General features: G+C 42.2%; 2 protein-coding genes across 4 annotated transcripts in view; one reads left to right on the top strand and one right to left on the bottom strand.

Annotated features, from left to right (window-relative positions):
* Positions 1-26: 26 nt before the first annotated feature.
* On the top strand, positions 27-9,158 carry LOC121719928 (E3 ubiquitin-protein ligase TRIM35-like). The gene is made up of 10 exons (XM_042105694.1): positions 27-207; positions 783-1,218; positions 1,367-1,462; positions 1,548-1,778; positions 2,708-2,730; positions 2,822-2,940; positions 3,777-6,159; positions 6,331-6,393; positions 7,499-7,617; positions 8,659-9,158. The coding sequence occupies exons 2-7, from the start codon at positions 835-837 to the stop codon at positions 4,358-4,360; spliced, it is 1,437 nt and encodes a 478-aa protein (XP_041961628.1). The 5' UTR covers positions 27-207; positions 783-834; the 3' UTR covers positions 4,361-6,159; positions 6,331-6,393; positions 7,499-7,617; positions 8,659-9,158.
* Positions 9,089-19,966, bottom strand: part of adam22 (ADAM metallopeptidase domain 22) — a 73,216-nt gene continuing 62,338 nt past the window's right edge. Inside the window, exons 25-31 of one of the 3 annotated variants that reach the window (XM_042105666.1) lie at positions 19,739-19,829; positions 19,236-19,289; positions 18,711-18,911; positions 17,320-17,417; positions 16,544-16,610; positions 12,974-13,097; positions 9,089-12,546 (exon numbers count right to left, since the gene is read on the bottom strand). In XM_042105666.1, the coding sequence (XP_041961600.1) occupies positions 12,526-12,546; positions 12,974-13,097; positions 16,544-16,610; positions 17,320-17,417; positions 18,711-18,911; positions 19,236-19,289; positions 19,739-19,829 (656 nt within the window). In that variant the 3' untranslated portion in view covers positions 9,089-12,525. Of the gene's footprint in view, positions 12,547-12,973; positions 13,098-16,539; positions 16,611-17,319; positions 17,418-18,710; positions 18,912-19,235; positions 19,290-19,738; positions 19,830-19,966 lie in introns of those variants that run through there. The other 2 variants (XM_042105667.1, XM_042105668.1) reach the window with 2 other exon arrangements.

The following is a 19,966-nucleotide window of genomic DNA, read 5'->3' as shown; positions in this document are numbered from 1 at the left end:
TGGCTGATTAGGTCGTTGTGTGCAAGTTGTGGTAACTGACCGTACAAATTTGCCACACTCGAACGCGATTTTCTAACCCACCAGCCCAATTGGTGGCGGTAGAACGGATGTTACCGATTTCCAATGAAGAAGACAATTGCATCACTTGTGAAAGTCATGCTCTCTACATCCACAGTTCTTGGTTGACTGAGACTGTTGACTACGCTGGTAAGTTTTTAACCTTACTTACATTTAATCCGTAAACTGTTAATGTGCCATTAGTAGCCTAATTGTTAAACCACGACGTTGACGTGCATAATTTGCTTTCATCCATCACTATCACCATCTAGGCATAACATCATCATCTTCATGACTGACGTTTTGCACCGGTATCAATAGCATTTTAACTCTAAATTAAGCTGTACATTTTTATATCGACGTAAGCATGTTTTTCTCTGATAAGCTAAAGCATATTCGTTTGTGTGGTGTGGTGGGCTACTAAACTATTACATTTGTGCTATAAAGTACAGTATGTATGTAGTTCAATACAGTTGTTCATGTCCAAAATATTGCATGTCCTGCATATGAACTGCACATTTCTCCACAATTGCTACTCTTTAACACTTTAAGTAGTGCAGTTATTTCTGTAAATAGCCTATGTGGTGGGTAGCCTACATAAGAGGATTGTCACATGCTGTCATCTTTCTTCATAATCAAACCTTTGTTGAGAAGGCTATCTTCTGCACAAACTCCACTGCTAATGGCATACGAAAGACCTGAAATTAAATGCATTTATGTTACAGTGATAGACATTCAGTTAAAACTTCAACGGTGACATTAAGTGCTGCTCTGACAATGGCTTCGTTCCTACCTGAAGAGGATCTCACATGCACTGTGTGCTGTGATATATTTGAAGATCCAGTGGTCCTGTCGTGTAGTCACAGTGTATGTGAAGACTGCCTGAAAAATTACTGGAGTACAAAACAATTCCAGGAGTGTCCGCTTTGCAGGAGGAGGTCTTCGAGAGACAACCCTCCCGTGTGCATTGCCTTGAAGAACCTGTGTGAGGCCTACACGAAGGAGAAGAATCTGTCCGGAGAGTTATGTCCCTCTCACAAAGAGAGATTCAAACTCTTCTGTAAAGAGGACAAGGAGCTGCTGTGTGTGGTGTGTCGCGACTCCAGAGAGCACAAGACTCACGACTGCAGCCCAATAGATGAAGCTGCTGCTGATCTTAAGGTGCAGTTGTTGTTGTTGGTTGTTTGTTGTTGGTTGTTGTTGTTGTTGTTGTTGTTGTGACAATAAATCTGGACTCATACAGCAAAGTATAACATTTGCTGTGCCTGTTGTAGTATCTTATGTGTCAGTGACTGTTGAGTGTTTTCAGGAGGAAGTCAAGGAGGCATTGGAACCCCTTACGGACAAGCTGAATGAATTTAAAAATACTGAACGCATTTATCAGGATATGGCAGAGCACATCAAAGTAAGTATGAACAAATCACTTCTGGAATACTGGATTGTTAGATAGATGCTAAATAGCATAGACTGTATGCACTTTCCCCTCCCAGAAACAAGCTGAAAAAGCGGAGTCTCGGATTAAGGAGGAGTTTGAGAAACTTCACCAGTTCTTACGAGATGAAGAGGAAGCTCGTTTAGATGTGCTGAAGGAAGAGGAGGAGGAGAAGAGCCAGTTGATGAAGGAGAAGATTGATGACATCAGCAAGAAGATTTCATCTCTTTCAGGCAGAATCAAGGACATAGAGGAGGAGCTGAAAGCAAACGCAGTTGCCTTCCTCTTAGTAAGAAAAATAACACATTTAGGTGGAATATTTAGTTTTCAGGGATGTAAATAGCCAGAAATGTAATTCTATATTACACTATTTTAACAGTATATTACATACATACTATATTAAAACAGTATTACAGTATATTACATACATACTATATTACATACATATATACTATATTAAAACAGTATTATTGATATTTATCTGAATTACTTTGATTGTGAAAGTATAGATGAGATGGCATATATTGTCCAACATTGTAAGCTTCCTTATCTAGAGAAAAGTTGTCTTTAGAGCTTTTTAATTCTTGCAGAGCCTATTCAGAGACCAACACATATTTGGGATGAGGTCAGCTTTGGGCTAAAATGCTTCTGTTCGTGATGAATCAATCTTATCAGTTTGATGATTCTAATTATGTCAGGTCACTATGGGCAAGTAGCTGAAATAGGCTTACTTCACTACAATTTCACCACAAAACATAACGATTGATATAGATTGATTACAGTTTATGATTCTTTGATTGATCCTTGCGATCCACTGTGGTCCTGTCATTTGGTTGTTTCTGGATTTTGGTGAAACAAAGTTGATCTAGTTGATAGCCAAAATCAGTTATCCTCTTTGTACTGTTCATTCGGCGGAGGTTTCTTTGTATTTTAGGCCATGTTTGTCAAGTGTAATTCAAAATGTAATAAGAAATTATCTTTTTCATGTGGTTAGCTATATTAGCCATTTATTCTATTCAATGTACAGAAAATATCGTGCTATATCATGATATGTATCATTATCGGGATAGGAAAGGACCTTTATCCTGCTGATATGATATTTTGGTCATATCACACAGTCCTAAACACAACCATTTTAAAAAACATCTGGACAGCATAAACTACAGCACATATTCCATGTAAATGTGTGTTAGATCTCTCTTCCTCTGTTGATTACAGGACTTTGAGGACACCATGGAAAGGTAAGTGACATGTCTGGTGCTGCCTATCCCCCTTTGCGTTCTGACCCTTATATGCAGTTCCAGTGACCCTTACCATGCAATGGTTGTACAGAGCCCAGCGCGAGATGAAGGAGCCAGAGGCCGTTCCAGGAGGCCTGATTGATGTGGCACAGCACCTGGGCAACCTCAACTTCAAGGTCTGGCTTAAGATGCGGGACATCAGTTCCTACTGTGAGTTTAAAATTGACTAAAGCTCGCAAACTCTTGAATACAGTAGAAGTGGAAAGGAGAAGTGGAGGGAGTGCACGGCTCGACCCCAACGTCGTCATCCAGGCAGCGCTGCCTCCGTCGAATTAAAGACACCTTATCCTAAACCTAACCCCAACCCTAACCCTAACTTTAACCCATGCCTAACCATAGGGCCTTCCAGGCAGCGCTGCCTTGAAGACAACGTTGGGGTCATTAAACACCAAGACACGAGTGGGCGACCTCTGCCAAGGCCAAAAGCTGTACAGTATGTGGCATCCATGGAGGTATTATATAGGCATGGAGCAGAGTTGTAAAAGTCCAGCCTCAGAAAGCCAATGTCCTACCATGTATTGGTTTGACCTGTGCACTTAATACAGGTAATTTTGCTAATTAGCTGATCTACCTAGCTGAGGAGTTGATTTAGTGAATTATGGTGGTAGAGTAAAATACTACCCCTATTCATTTCATTTAGCCCCCAGAGGGATACATTTACTGGTCCACCCGGTTGGTACAAATCTGCTCTTCTTTGGAATGAAATTCAGGAACGTCAAGAACCATTGTCTTTAATGTTTAGAACATGTTCCTTTAATGTTTAGAACCTTTTCCTTCAGTGTTAAGAACTCTTTCCCTCAATCTAAATAACTCTTTTCCTCAGTGTTCAGAACTATTTCCTCTAATGTTAAGAACCCTTCCCTTTAATGCTCAGAAGCTTTTCCTTTAGTGTTTGCAAAACACTAAACATGTTAGCAGCAAACAGCATGTCGTGTCAGTGTTGGACAGCAACTGTCTAATAATGGCCGTGAAAATGTGTGTTTTAGTGTGTGTAAACCGTTTCTGTGCAGGTCCTGTGATATTTGACCCCAACACTGCCGGCGACTTACTGATCCTGTCTGATGACCTGACCACGGTGAAAGACAGTTATGGGAGACAGAATCTTCCGAGTAACCCCGAGAGATACGGCAATTGCGTCTTGGGCTCTGAGGGCTTCGACTCTGGGACCTACAGCTGGGACGTCCAGGTTGGAAAGCATAAATACTGGGACATAGGCGTGACCACAATGCCCAAACCGAACGATACTTGGAGCACAGTCTGGAGTTTAAGGTCTCGCACCGAGTTTTGGTCGGACACTGTGACCCACTCTGTACAATGCTTAGGAATAAACTCCCCCTTGTCTCTGAGCGAACCACCTGAGATCATCAGAGTTGACCTGGACTTTGCCCAAGGCAAGCTGACCTTCTCTGATGCCGTTAGCGAGACTAAGCTACACACTGTCAAACACAATTTCACTGAGAAATTATTTCCATTCTTTCAGACATACTACCAAGCGAACGCCTTGAAGATCCTGCCAGTGACCCCCACTGTAGTGGTGGACAATGACTGTGACCTTTGGATACAATTTTAGCCGGAACACACTAAGTTTGCACCATATACTGCCTGCGCAATGCTTCGGTAGCTGTAACTAACAGCCATAGGCATATGGTGTATATTGGATGTATGGCTACCACGTGTCGCTGCTATGGCATTTCTTGAAGACGTTATTACACTTGCTTGGGGATTTCATAGAAGCGGCTTATTTCACGTCTCTTTGAGAGTGTCAGATCATTATGTGTATCTGATTGGCTGTAAAGTAATCTCTGAGTTTAGCAATGTAATCATTCCTGAAACTGATCTGAGGAATGCTATTCCTTGAAGTGATGTATATAGGTCATTAAAATATAATATGATAAATCTCAACTGAAGGAGAACAGTCTATGAGTACTCTGTACTATAGGCAAACCGTATACTGATCAACAGTAATAGCATTCAGTCCTCAGAACATATGTTTACTGACTTGAGGCCTTGTTTACAGATTTGGTTTGGAACTACCTGCCAAATTGGTCCAGTTTTGGATTTATTTGTTTCAAATAAAGTTGTTCCCCTTCCTTTCAATGTACAGAGAATCCATGCAATGCTTGTTTTATATTTTAAATACAGTGTATTGCACTACTGAATGATATAGTAAGAAGGGGAATATGGATATTGACCTTTTTAAAATAGTGAGTCTGTAGAGCATATGACAGAAGGAAATGCTGTTACATGAAGCACCCCAAACAAGAGAATATGCATTAGAAGAGCTCTGTTAGAGGTTATCAGAAAGCTAACTACCATAACACTAGAAATGAAGAGGAACCACGTAGTCTGCTGTTATCACACTGGGTAAAGTCCATAGGGTGTAAAAGTCTCCGGCTTTCCGCTGTTTGTTTCTAGGAGGAGTGTTGACTGGAGACTTGTACGTTTTTCCTTTTCACTACTTAAATTAAAGACATATTATGTGTAATATTTGATATGCAAATATGAGTATTATTAAATGGCAAATAACAATATCAAATAACTTTCAGCAATGGCTAAGTGGCTATAATGTAGTCCTGTAGTAGGGGATGTTGTCAAACTTGAAAATAAACTATTTATTTAAACTATTATCACTACTAACTAGACTCCACGTAATTACAGTTGTTGGCCAACATGGACAGGATCCCTTCGACGCCTCTGTCTGTTTACCTCAGTAAATGTAAAGAAACTGTATAAGATGTGTTTTAGTCAGTGACCTTAACTGTACCGTAACTGACATCCCCCGCTGGATAGCCACATTATCAAAAGGGCTAGATTATATATAATCAATTGAAGACCACTTATTACTGAACAAACTCTGCTGCTAATGCTATGATATGAAAGACCTGAAATGAGACCCAGTTAGTCAGTTAGACTATTTCCTTGTGTTACACAGGTCGGTGTCCAGTTACACGCTAAAGGTGACATTACCTACACTCAGCTCTGACAATGGCTTCATTCCTATCTGAAGAGGATGTTATGTGCTCTCTATGCCATGATATATTTAAGAATCCAGTGGTCCTGTCATGTAGTCACAGTGTATGTATGGACTGCTTGAAAAATTACTGGAGTACTAACAAATCCCAGGAGTGCCCGCTTTGCAGGAGGAGGTCATCGAGAGACAATCCTCCTGTCTCCATCATCTTGAAGGACCTGTGTGAGGCCTACACGAAGGAGAAGAATCTGTCCGGAGAGTTATGCCCCTCTCACAAAGAGAGATTCAAACTCTTCTGTAAAGATGACAAGGAGCTGCTGTGTGTGGTGTGTCGCGACTCCAGAGAGCACAAGACGCACGACTGCAGCCCAATAGATGAAGCTGCTGCTGATCTTAAGGTGCAGATGATTTCTTTTTAATAAATCTGCATTTATACTGAAACACTTATGAGAGGGCATCTCATTTGATAGCATTTTCATTCAGTGATTTGTTGTTCATGTGCCTGTTGTAGTGTATCTGACTGTTTATTTTTTCAGACTGAAACAAGGAATTCACTGACTTCCCTGCAGGGCAAGTTGCGGGACTTTAAAATAAGAGAACAGTCCTGTTGCAGTCGGGTAGAGTACATCAAAGTAAGTATGAAAAACCTTTTCAGGAATATTTGACTGGATCATTAGATGCTAAGTATATACTTTTCCCTCTGATGAAGATGTGACTACCCATCGAAACGTTAGTCAATGATGTTTTGCACTTTTAAGTAAATAAAAAATGAAGAGGACATCTGAGCTGCACCAGCGTCCCTCTCCTCCTCGTCACATTATCTGTCCTTGGCCTGGTTGCACCGGATTGTCGCTAAACGGCAGAAGCGCGGAGAACCTTCCTTTGTCTACATTCTATACTTTTCCCCTTTCAGAAACAAGCTGAAAAAAACAGTCTCTGATTAAGGAGGAGTTTGAGAAACTTCACCAGTTCTTACGAGATGAAGAAGAAGCTCGTTTAGATGTGTTGAAAAAAGAAGAGGACGAGAAGAGCCAATTGATAAAGGAGAAGATTGATGACATGAGCACATATCCTCTCTTACTGACAGAATCAAAGACATTAAGGAGAAGATTGATGATATGAGCACATATCCTCTCTTACTGACAGAATCAAAGACATTAAGGAGAAGATTGATGATATGAGCACATATCCTCTCTTACTGACAGAATCAAAGACATTAAGGAGAAGCTGAAATTGGAAGCCATCACCTTCCTTTCTGTAAGAGAAATAACACTGCAAAATCACACTGTGCGATGTGTAGTTGCTAGGGGTGTGTGTGGGAGAATTTCTCAAAGATCAGGCAAGGCACTGAAGTGAGTCGAAGGTTTGTATTTACATCTATCAAAACTCGACTGGGGAATGGCAACAGAGCACATGGTCATCGCACATACAGCTGCACAAGCCCAAAGTACTGTGAGGGTAAACTCTCACTCACACAGCGCATTGTGTATCTGTAGCAAAAGCTCATACAGTTAGCCTATATAATATACAGTTTAATGCAAGGAATTAACAGGATTTTCAAAACTTGTGGACAGGAAAACTGTATAGGTCATTCCATGTATAAATATGCATTAGATCTCATCTCATCTTATCCTCTCTTTGTTGAGGATACATGGAAAGGTAAATGACGTGTCTGGTTCTGCTGTCTCCCTTTGGCACCTTGCATGCAGTTCTATTGACACCCACCCATTATTACAGAGCCCAGTGTGAGATGAAGGAGCCAGAGGCCGTTCCAGAAGCCCTGATTGATGTGGCACAGCACCTGGGCAACCTGAACTTCAGGGTCTGGCTAACGATGCGGGACATCAGTCACTATAGTAAGTTTTAACTCGCATGCATCTTCATATTGAGGGCAGCCGTGGCCCACTGGTTAGCGCTTTGGACTTGTAACCGGAGGGTTGCCGGTTTGAACCCCGACCAGTAGGAACGGCTGAAGTGCCCTTGAACAAGGCACCTAACCCCTCACTGCTCCCCGAGTGCCGCTGTAGCAGGCAGCTCACTGCGTTGGGATTAGTGTGCTTCACCTCACTGTGTTCACTGTGTGCAGTGTGTTTCACTAACTCAAGGATTGGGATAAATGCAGAGACCAAATTTCCCTCACGGGATCAAAAGAGTATATATACTTATACTTCTATTGTTCCCTCCCACACACTGGTGAAGAGAACTAGTATGGCACTCAGAGAGGACAGACCTCTTCCAAGGTTAACAGACATATGTGTCCATGTGACTGCAATTGTGGATCCATCACTTTTTAGATAGATAGATACTTACATTGATCACACACACACACACACACACACACACACACACACACACACACACACACACAAACAGCACACAGCGAGAACATTGAGTTGTGAACACACACACAAACCCAGATAATTGGGCAGCTAGTACTTCCCACAATTTCCCTACCAGTCAGGGATCAAACTGGCCACCCCTCTGTCACAAGTCTCATTCCCTGACTAGCTGCTCTGTTTTAGATCCACTCCAAAATGTACTGGGTTTTCCCTCTGCCCTTGCTATAGGCCTAGCTCTTCACAGTTCCATGAAAATGTGGCAGGTGTTTTTTGAGTAACTCTGGTTACAGATACGTAAACACATTGAACTGAAAAGTAATCTCATCGGCAGAAGTAAATATAATAATTGGAAATGTTTCAAAGATCTTGTGGAAGAACTGAGTAATCACTAACGATGTCACAAACCCTTTTGTGTTAGTATTTCCAACGTGTGTGGCAAACAGACAATATATCTTCTTTCTATATGACTGCAACTGTGTATTGTGATAGTTGTAAAATATTGTGTGTGAGTGTGGTGTTTGTGCATGTGTGTGTAACTGTAAAATTGTTTCTCCTCAGGTCCTGTGATTTTAGACCCCAACACTGCAGGTAGATTACTTGATATATCGAATGACCTGACCACGGTGAAACACAATTATGGAAGCCAGAATCTTCTAGATAAGAGGTTTGACTCCTCTTTGGCTCTGAGGGCTTCGACTCTGGGACGTACAGTACAGCTGGGACATCCAGGTTGGGAAGCATAAATACTGGGACATAGGCGTGACCACAGCACCCAGCCAGACTGCCAGAATCTTTCTGGAACACAGTCTGGTGTATAAGGTCTCGTAGTGACTGGAGGGAGCACAACATTGAACACTATATATTAGCAGAAACAACCTCTTCACTCTCCTTTAGTAAACCTCCTTGCTCTCAGGCTTGGTTTGGAATTTTCAGATAAAGTTGTTTCTCTGTTGGATTGAGGGGTAGAGAAAAAAACACCACACAATGATTCACTTCAATGAAAGTTTATTTTATATTAAATATATTACAATACTGAATGATATTGTAAGAAAAGAAAATATGGGCATTGACCTTTTGTTTTTAAATAGTCAGTCTATGTACAGCATACGACAGAAGGAAATGCTGTTATATAAACATCTTGTATGTAGATCTGAGATGTTGCACAGCACTAAGAATGCACTGGATGGGCCTAGGTTATGGGGAACAGGTGGGGATCCGATGGATCACATGATGTATGGATCACATGATGTATGGAGCGTCAGGATGGAGGAGTCTGGAGCTGTGGGTTACTGCGCTGCTGCGCTGCTTGGTTGCTTCAATACATTCATGTAAGTCAGGGGGGTGAGACCCAAAACCAAGAGGAGCGTGGGTAGAGTTGCTGACAAAAAGAGCGCTTCCTGAAAACAGAGTCGAGCAACCACCGTGTTACCTAAGATAGAGAATGTGTTCAAAATGATAGTCTCTCTGTCTATCATTTAACAGGCGAAGTTGTTCAACGATGCCTGATCGTAAAACACACCTGAGAGTGTTTCTTTTTGCCGACTGGTTGTTAGCGGGCTGATGGTCAGAGTCTCACAGACACCTGGGCATCTGAGAGCCCAGCTGGGTGCAGGGTGCTCACAGATCAGGGGCAAGTATGAGACAGTACAGCTCCAGACCCACCTTAGAACACACACACACACACACACTACCTTGTGGACCTATTTTGAAATGGCGGATGGTGAGCAGACTTGCCTTGTCCTCGGAGTGACCTGATGTGTGTGCGTGAAGGAGAGTGGTACACTGGCGATGTGTGGGGAGGGATGGACAGAGACAGAGTATTGCTTGAGATGCACCGTCTGCAGTATTATTATTATTTTTTATAAACTCTTGACCGTCCGTCTGCTCTACCTTTGGGGAATGTGTAAAAGCTGAGAGAGAGATCGAGAGAGAGAGAGAGAGAAATCTGATAGCATGCAGGGTGTACAAATCTTTTCAGCATGAGTCCCTATGCAGATAGTGGGGGTGCCTTGATTCCTCATTGTGTTGAGGTTAATGTCTATGTGTATGTCTGGACGCTAATATAGTCCAACAGGTCAGTCACGGAGGTGTTCACAAAATGAAAGGAATGGCAGAGCCTTAGTTGAACTCAATCTTTAACAGAAAAAGAACCTACAGGAATAATACATAATGCACTTCATTTTGTCGGGATTACATATATACATAATACTGGGAGGACATTAAAAAGGTACCTTAAAAATACTTAGTTATTATTACTTGTCATGGCAACGTCATTTCAATGTTGCAGTGATATTAAGTACAGTCATAGTGCATACAGTGGTAAAGGAAATCAGTGCCCACATTTCAAAATAAAAGCCTCCTTGGTACACAAAGAACAGCAGGCTCACATTGTAAAATAAAAGCCTTCTGAGTACACAAGAATTTGGGTGACCATGGCATATGTACACATGAGGACCACCACATTAAAATTACTGATCGCTTTGTCTGTCAAGCCTCGGGTGAATAGCTCAACGACGCACACGTACACACAGACATACAAACCCTCTGAATAGTTTAGATAGTTGAAGTCTTATGATGGAGGGAGATGTAGCTTTCTTATCCTAAATAAGATATGCTATCTGCCTGACAGCTATGTAAATTAACTTCTGATGGTAAGCATTTGCTTAAAAAGGCAAGTTTGTATTTGAAACATTCAACTCAAATCAGAATGCATATAAACACAATCAATGCTATCGAAAAGCATGAATGAATCCAGCAGAGAAAATATGAAAACATATCTTAAAAAGACAAGACATCCAGTTCTTCAACCATATCACATTTTGTTTTCTTTTTAAAGCCATTCCAGTTGATGCAAGCATCACACTACAATTCCTCAAATAACACTTTTAACAAACCTCTCACCTCATCTAACAATGTTTAACTGAGACTGACTAACTCCATCTGTGCTGTCAAACATGTTGTTTCACCATCATTGAGATCTATCATCGAACAGCAAAATGGATACATTCTCAGCAGCGCAACCAATGAAGCACTACACTATAGTAACGGTACCTACAGTTAGATTACACAACATCCTGGGACCGCCACTGAAATGTAGGACACAGCAGTTTTGGACGATGATATCACAGCAACTGTGACTGTTTTCAATGAAAGTCCACCAATACACAGATCTTATTGAACATACCCATGCTCATATCATATCAAAGGGTTGCAGGTACATGTGACACTGTCTACATCAGTCAGCAACACTGAGGTTGGCCTGTGAAACATTACTAGTTTGAAAATAAAGGGTGGGGGGGTTGTTACATTCTGCAGAGGACAAATCTACACACAGTCACTCTACACATACTGTACTCAGTCTCACACACACACACACACATACATTCTCACAGAAACACACAGAAGTAAGGGGGAGAAAAGTCTAGCAAACAAAAGATATCTCTTTCCATACGTACAGTACTTCTAAACACATACTATGAGACGGCAGGAGGAAGATAAAAAAAAAACGTCTTCCTCCTTCCAGAAAAAAAAAGTTGTCATTAAAAAAGGAAACAAAGAAAAAGAACACCAGTTATTTGGTGTCTTCGAACTCGGACCTGTACATATGTACAAAAGGCATGGAGGAGAGAGAGGGGGGGCAGCAAGAGGTGGTGTTAGGCCTGTGCTTCTCGGGGGGGTGGGGGGGTGGTGCTGGGTGGGTGGATGAACAAAGAAGTGGAATTATACAGACTGGCAGACAGGTCAACCCTCAGTCACATGCAGCCCTCTACAATGTATGCTTTCACGAAAAAGAAAAGAAAACAAAAGGATCTTTTTTGTCGTCTTCATTTTAACACTTCATTATAACACTAGGAATGGTTTAAGCTGATTTTTTTTTTTTGTCATGCATACAGTGTATTTTTTTATTTTTTTATTTCTACAGTGAATGCGTGCTTCCCTACCCTTCCCCGCCCCGTAATAACATTAGCCTAGCCCTGCCCTGTTTTACATTGTTCAGGCAGTCAGGTGACCAATCAGAGAAGAGTTTGTGTATTGAAAGGGGCGGGGCATGTCAATATTGGAAAGGGGTATTGGTTGGGATTCTTAGAGGGACCCAAGCTCCGGTCACTCACTCCAGTCCACTCTGAGGGGGAATTTAATGGTTGCCGTGGAGGTGGCGGCCCGCCTTAGTTGTGAGTGAGTTGGTGTGTCATTGCACGTTGGCGATGAATAATAGCAGTGTGTAGCTGAATGTGGGATCAGGGCTGCTCTTGCCACAGTGCCCCCTAGAGTTCTGGAGGACTTTTTTTCCCCCCAATGCACCTTTTTATTCTCCACGAATCCTCATCTTCAGTCGTCCATCCTTGTTTTGTTTTATCACTGTTTAAATTCTGTTCCTGTTTTAACTCCTCATTTGTATAAAAGCGACAGAAATGTAGGATCTTCTTATATTGATGTCTCCCAGAGCTAAAAGAGAAGACAGACAAATTTATTCAGTTAAATGAATTTACAGTAATGGATAGGCAATGCTCTACAATTCACCTTATTCACCCGGTGCGACCAGAACGAGGCTACAGGGTACACTTGCCATTACACCTCAGTCCAGCAGATGGTGGTGGTAATGCACTCCGTTTGCAAACTGCCAAAAAAAATCACTGAAGAAGAAGAAGATCAGGCCAGCGAACCCTTCTTCTTTTTCGGTGAGCTATTTTTTGGCAGTTTGCAAACGGAGTGCATTACCACCATCTGCTGGACTGAGGTGTAATGGCAAGTGTACCCTGTAGCCTCGTTCTGGCCGCACCGGGGGAATAAGGCTAGTAGCGCTACGGTTGGGTTCCAACTCCTCAAAATGTCGTGTAAAAAACTTGAATGAGTGAACGTGTGTGCTTCTCACCCTGGCGCTCTGTCGGTTCGCTTTCCGCTCCTCGTCGGGCAGCGGGGGCAGAGGGTAGGGGTAGCGGCGACTGGACGCTATAGACCCTGTGGACGAGGTGGGCGACTTCGCTGGGGACAGAGTCCTGCAGGGCATGATGGGAAGGGGCGAGAGAGACAGAGAGAAGATGAGAGAGAGAGAAGATAGAGAGACAAACATCATGTTAGACCCCTCCTCACTCCAAAGAGCTAGCACGATGTCCATGTGGATCACAGCACTGGTCTGGATGCATCTGCTCCTTATGAAAACACACACTTTACAACAACCCGCCATAACATACTTTGTCCACAACCATGAGGACTTACATTTGAGCATGACAGCAGTTAATCTGCTCCATTTGGTATATTTAGGTGGAAAACATTTGGTCGGTAGTTTAACCCTCTGGGTGAGTGGCCCGCGTTAATAACAACAACAGCACCAACAAACTCCACTGTAGGTCTCGCTAAAGCCCAAAAGGCCAATCATGTGTGCTTTGCATTGGCTTTGTAACAGCATATTTAGCTTAGCGATGTTAGCTCCTTCAGTTCTGTGTGGGTCTAGAGCGGCTTTGGAACAGCAGATTTAGCTTAGCGCTGTTAGCTCCTTCAGTTCTGTGTGGGTCTAGATCGACCGACAACCGAGAGAAGCAGGCGAGGAATGGAGGGATGAGTCACAACAGACCAGTCTGGTCACCATGGAGGCCGTGAAAGTGACCGCATGATATGATGATGTCATCACAGACTCACATAGACAAGCAGAGACAAATCACACGGCACGGAACTAGACGGGTCAAAGAAAATGCATACGTATAAGATACATGTACAGTTATGGAGGCGGGCACACACACACACACACACAAAACACACGCAATGCAGTGCACATGCCATATGTACAAGATGGGGTGAGGACAGTAACACAACAAACAGCTCAGGTCATCCTACAAATAAAACACATCAGGTAAAAGAACAACTGAAACACAAAACATGTCAAATAAAACATAAAATGTAATTAAAAATCATTTTATCACATACAGTACACTCTCTTTCTGGGATCACTCTATAGGAACAGATATGAGGTAAATTGTGGTTGAGAGGTGGCTAGTGTCACAATGAGTGAGAACATCTCAGTGAATAATGTAATGTACTTCTGGAGGGAAGGTAATTTAAACACTTTCAGAAATATTTTCTAGGCCTATTATTTGTTTTGAGACTCTTTCTTGTGGAAATGCATCAAAATAATTTGAGAAACGTGTATAAATGCTTAATATAATTTCCGTCAAAGATTAAGATGTATAGAATAGCAGTGGTGAAGTGTGAAAACCATGAATGCTTTCAAAAGCACAGTGCTGTACTGATGTGCCCAGTGTAAAGCACAGTGCTGTACTGATGTGCATCATTTCAGGCTCCCTTATGCCTCGTACAGTAGTGTATGAACAAGTTGATCTAGTCAGGTCCTCTTTGAGAAAGTCTTAACAAAGTAGACTGACATATGCCTCATATATTATGAATAACTACTAACATGAGGGCACAATAATACTGAAAAATGTCATCCTAATTGCTGTCAGGCACAATGAGCTAGCAGCATGGGCACATGCTGAACTCTCATGAAACGACTACCAAATATGCATGTGTATTTATTATGTTACTGTGCAATCATTTAGGAATAGCAAGAGCTTTAAAGTGTGTGTGAGTGTGGCAGATGAATCTGCTATGGAAAGCATGTGGATTGATGAGCAATTCACAAATAAGGTGTTTTGGTTGTGTCCTGGGAATACTGTGTTATAACAAAACAATGTTATCTTCTCAGTAAGAGAGTAATTGAGCCTTGGTACTAAGTCCTGACAAAGAATGGCGATCCCTAATATATGTAAAGATACCTAAAGAGACAAAGTAAAAGATAAAAAACAATTAATGAATCAATCAACCAATCAATCAATCACTCAGTAAAATAAACCAATCTCCAAAACTAACACTGGAAAACAGTGCCTAAAAAGGAAAACAGTTGATTTTTCTCTATGACAACAAAGAAACATAAAAAAGGGAGAGGAGGAGGAGGTAGGTTTTTAAAAGAAAGGACTTTTAAGCGGGTGGGGGGGGGGGGGGGTGGTGAGTGAGGAGAGTGAGGAGATCTGTGGCGGTACCTAAGATAGGGTCCTTCAGTGTTTTTATTCACATCCTCCACCCACTTAGTTACATAATACTCAGTTTGGATGCAAGGGGTTAAAAACCTGTAGGAGGGTCAAGGGGAAGGAGGACAGTGGTAAGCAGAAGGACAGAAAGAAAGGAGAGCAAAGGCAGTGAAGAAAAAAGAGGGGGAGAGATAGATCAAGAGAAAGAGAGAGAAAGAATGGAGAGAGGAGAGGGAGAGGTAATCGTATAAGATAGCAGAGCACAGCATAGACATTCTCTACAGTCCACCAAGATGAGAGGAGAGAGGAGAGGAAAGGAGATGGTCATTCTCTACAGTCCACCAAGATGCAAGTGAGAGAGGAGAGGAAAGGAGATGGTCAGATTGTGGTGAAGTGAGGGGAGTGCTTAAGGTGGACACATTTACAGAGAGGGATAAACTGAGCAGAAAGGTAGCCTACAGCTGGAATACAGTATTTTATACATTAAATAGGGTTCACTTTTTATGGGCTAATTATCATTGAAACTTCTTTACAGAAGGAGAATTGTAGCAATGTTTAAAGGGTCTTGTTTTGGGGGTAGGCTGTTGGTCAATTGCATTTTGGTTGCAGTGGCAATTTAATATAATTTAATATAATAATTTTTGTCCCTCCAAAGCATTTCTGTTCCAGAACTTTGGTCTCATGCTTCTAGATCCAGGTGCATGAAAACAAAAACAACAACAACAACAACAAACAACCAACCATCCAACAGACTACAACACAGAAGAGGGGAAAAAGCTTGAATGAAAATATCCAGGCCGGTGCTGCATTCAAAGAGACGTGAAAAATCCATGTGCACGTTACACATGCGTCTCATTCCAGGAGGAAAAAAACAAACAAACAAACAAGTGTGCACAACTGCAAAATCATCATATTCCAGCTGTTCACATTCATCAGTAATACCTTACAAGAGATATTCTGACACAGCGTACGTGTACGTGTGACTCTATCACATCAGGAGATGTGTAGTATATAGAGTCCAGAGACATTTATGACCAAATACACACTGATAAGGACACAGTGCTGTTCATACATCAGTATTTATGAGTGACACAGGACATCCATTCCTCAAAATAATATCCCAAGATGCCTTTAGGACCACCTCCCATGCCTGTTTATTATACAGAAATATTGCACATGCCTAATTTGAGACATTTTGCTGCCACCTACAGGTGTAAACAGGTTTTTGCTTTTGGCTCAATGGCTTTTGTCTGACTCTCATGCAACATGAAAAACAATCACTCCCAGTTCTTTTTTAAGTTAGTATGGCATGAAGGATGATGTCCACATACATAAAAACATTTCTACAGATCTCTAGGACAGTTGGATGGTGATTTTGGCTGTCCATGCCTGTAACATATGCATCACTCGGACACGTGACTTACTCTGTGGAGTTGGAGCGCGGGCGGAACCTCTTGCCCTTCATCTTTTTACGGCTTCCACTTATATTCCCTGTGAAGCGCACAAGAGAAGTGTCCAAGGAGCTATCATTATTATATTCTTATTCAATTGTATTAGAAAAGGAAGGGCTATGTGTATATTTGTTGTGTGTGTGTGTGTGTGTGTGTGTGTGTGTGTGTGTGTGTGTGTGTGTGTGTCTGTCTGTCTGTGTGTGTGTGTGTGTCTGGGGTGGAGGATTGCTTAGTTGAGCCAACAGCAAATAGAGTCAGACTATCTGCTGAGAATCTAGATCTGTTTTCTTTCCTTGACCTTAGCACTAAAGAAAGACCTCTTTTGTTGTGTTGCAAGTCAAGACCAAACTGTTCTCAGATGCTTTCTGCTAACTGCGCCGAGTTACAAATTCTGAATCTGCCTTGATAATTATTCTACCTCGTCTTTTATTACTTTTTTAATTTATTACTTTTTTGCCTTTGTTTTTGTTTTTGCTTACTAATTATTCTTTATTTTAAATTTTTACCTTGTGTTTTATGTTTTCCTTTTATTATGATCTTTACCTTTTGAACTATTCTTTGACTATATTGCCCTTCAATGCTTTTATTTGTTATTATTGTTTGATTTTGTTTATGTAAAGCACATTGAATGACCTCTGTGTATGAAATGCGCTATATAAATAAACTTGACTTGGCAAGTAAGTATGTGTTTCTGTGTGTATGCGTGTGTACTTTGTGTGTGTGTGTGTGTGTGTGAGTGTGTGTGCTACCTTGCCATGAGTTGCTCCTGGGTCGTCCGTTCTCACAGATGTCGGAGTGTTTGGCATCTGGGATTCTTTCGCTCCACGAGTGGGACAGACCGTTTGACCTTCAGAACAAAGCCGCACAGTGAGGAAGAGGATGAAGAGCAGGACGCTTTGGTGAAACATCAGAAGTTTGTTTGTTTAACTAAATAACAGAGACAGGTCCAGTACAGTGATTTCTTTTCTGCAAATAATTTCATGAACAACTCATTTTTTGTTTTGTCTTCCTTTCATTCTTGTCTTAATTTCAATAGGTCACACACACACACACAGAGAGTACAGACACACATAGAGTACAGACACACATACACACACACACACACACACAGAGTACAGACACACACAGAGTACAGACACACATAGAGTACAGACACACACAGAGTACAGACACACATAGAGTACAGACAGAGAGACATCTGGAGATGGAAATGAATGCAAGTGAAACCACCACAGATGACCATGATGATGTCATGAGGACAACAAGTACACAAGGGAACACCGTGTGGAATGAATGAAAGGATGTTGCCATGGTTTGCTGTGTTGCCATGGTTTGCTGTGTTGGATAGGGAGATACTCACGTAAACATGTCCACCATCTTGTGATGGGTTACTTACTCAGAGGTCTCTCAGGAGTAGCACAGGTGGCTGATGGGAAATTACCTGAGAGGCTGTGATGCTTAAAATCATATCTCAGGATTAACTAACAGGTAACTGCAGGAGATTAGCGTTAGCATTATTGCATTCAGCTGAAGAGCAGATAGTGTGTGCTTTAGCACAAGCTAGCTCAGCCTTATAAAGTGTGTGAGGCAAGCTAAACACACTGCATCAGGGCTAAAAGCAAGTCGAAAATTCTGTGTCTGAAGTGAACAGAAGCTTTCAAATTCGTCATATATAGTTATTTACTTTCAAATCTCAAATGGCCTGGCTCATGCCTTTGTTCAGGGATAGGGCCTGACAACTTTAAGCCCTGCTGCATAAACTACATAGCTTGACACACAAGCTTCAGTAAACCATCAACTTTTCACCACATACTTAATTAAGAACAAATTGAGATCAGAATGGTGGATAAGTCCTCAAAAGGATAAAAAAAATAGTTTACTTCTCTTCGTCTACATGAGGAATTTGTTATAACTTGATTTCGAAAGACCCCATGAACAGCAATTCCCTTCTAAGAGTCAAATGCTTTGAAATAAGTATCGATTTGGAGAATTCCAACGCTGGAGAAAAGAGGAAGAGGTAGCCTACAATCTGAAACTGGCAAATAATAAAAAATATAAAAACAGTCAACCAAAGGCAGCAGCTAGCTGGGTTGAGGCTGTGAGGATGAGGATGAGGATGGAGGTGGAGGTGGGGCCCCACCTGAAGCCGAACAGAGAGATGTTTTGGCTGATGGATGGGATGGAGGGGGTGAACGAGCAGGAGTAGATCTGCAGGTGCGACAGGTAGGCCGACCTCTTCTTGGAGCTGCTGGCCGAGTTGGAGCTCACGCCCTGAGGCATGTCGCTGTAGAAGGAGTCAGCATCGCCCGGCTTCTTCACGTAGTCTCCCGCCGGCATTTGTCTACATACACACACACACACGCACACACGCACACACGCACGCACGCACGCACTCACACACGCACGCACACATGCACGCACTCACGCACGCACGCACACACACACGCACGCACGCACGCACGCACGCACTCACTCACACACGCACGCACGCACGCACGCACTCACACACGCACGCACACGCACGCACGCACGCACACACACATGCACACACACACACACAAAAGTACATTAATACATGCACAAAAAATCACAGGACAATATTAACATCAATTGTTAATGTCATGGTATTATGTTCCATTTCTTATTATTGTCAAGTTTAACCTACCGGCAGAATCTTCTGTGAACTTCTGACTCTGCATATTTGCGTTGCCTGTAGCTCCTAAGGAGAAGAAGGTCAAAGTAACGATGAGGACGATATGCATCTGTGTCTGTGTGTCAATCACATATACGCCAATTCGCTCGTCGGCCAACAAATCTCTCATCACCAGTAGTTATTTCACCTGAAATTGTGTAAACGCTGAACTACACTAATATTGCACGGTCTCTTGTCGCCAGTTGTTTGCAGTCTGAATGGGGCTTTAAGCCTGTTATGATGGTATCAGGATTAAAAATCTAAGATGGTTGAGAAGCAAACAGTACCACCACAGCTAAGTCCCATTAGACATTGCTCTTACACAGTACAATACACGGGTTCGTTTACCAGTGTGTCTGTGAGCTTGTCTGTGATTTGTGAGTGTCTTTGTACTCTCAGACGTGTGGTAAGTTCATGGAGGAAGTTGAGGTCAGTCGTTTGTCTGTCGTCTGAATTTGAAAGGCGTCTCCACTTACTTGTATCCCCAGGCTGCTATGGCGACGATGAGCCCCAGTACAAGGATGGAGCCAGTGATGGCGCCCACGATGATGTTGGTGTTCACCAAGGCTACAGGGGGGAAAAACACTGTGTCAGAATGTAACCTTGGCAACAATACACCACCATCACCAAGGCTACAGGGGGGAGAAACACTGTGTCAGAATGTAACCTTGGCAACAATACACCACCATCACAAAGGCTACGGG

Source organism: Alosa sapidissima, chromosome 10, assembly GCF_018492685.1.
Source record: "Alosa sapidissima isolate fAloSap1 chromosome 10, fAloSap1.pri, whole genome shotgun sequence".
Lineage (NCBI taxonomy): Eukaryota > Metazoa > Chordata > Actinopteri > Clupeiformes > Clupeidae > Alosa > Alosa sapidissima.
The sequence above is the reverse complement of the archived record's forward strand: the minus strand, read 5'-3'. Positions and strand labels throughout refer to the sequence as shown.

Bases quoted from the DNA above. Each gene is read 5' to 3' on its own strand.
- LOC121719928 (XM_042105694.1), top strand. From the start codon at position 835: ATGGCTTCGTTCCTACCTGAAGAGGATCTCACATGCACTGTGTGCTGT. The intron at 1,219-1,366 runs GTGCAGTTGTTG...GAGTGTTTTCAG, and splicing joins AAGCTGCTGCTGATCTTAAG to GAGGAAGTCAAGGAGGCATT. The intron at 2,731-2,821 runs GTAAGTGACATG...ATGGTTGTACAG, and splicing joins TTTGAGGACACCATGGAAAG to AGCCCAGCGCGAGATGAAGG.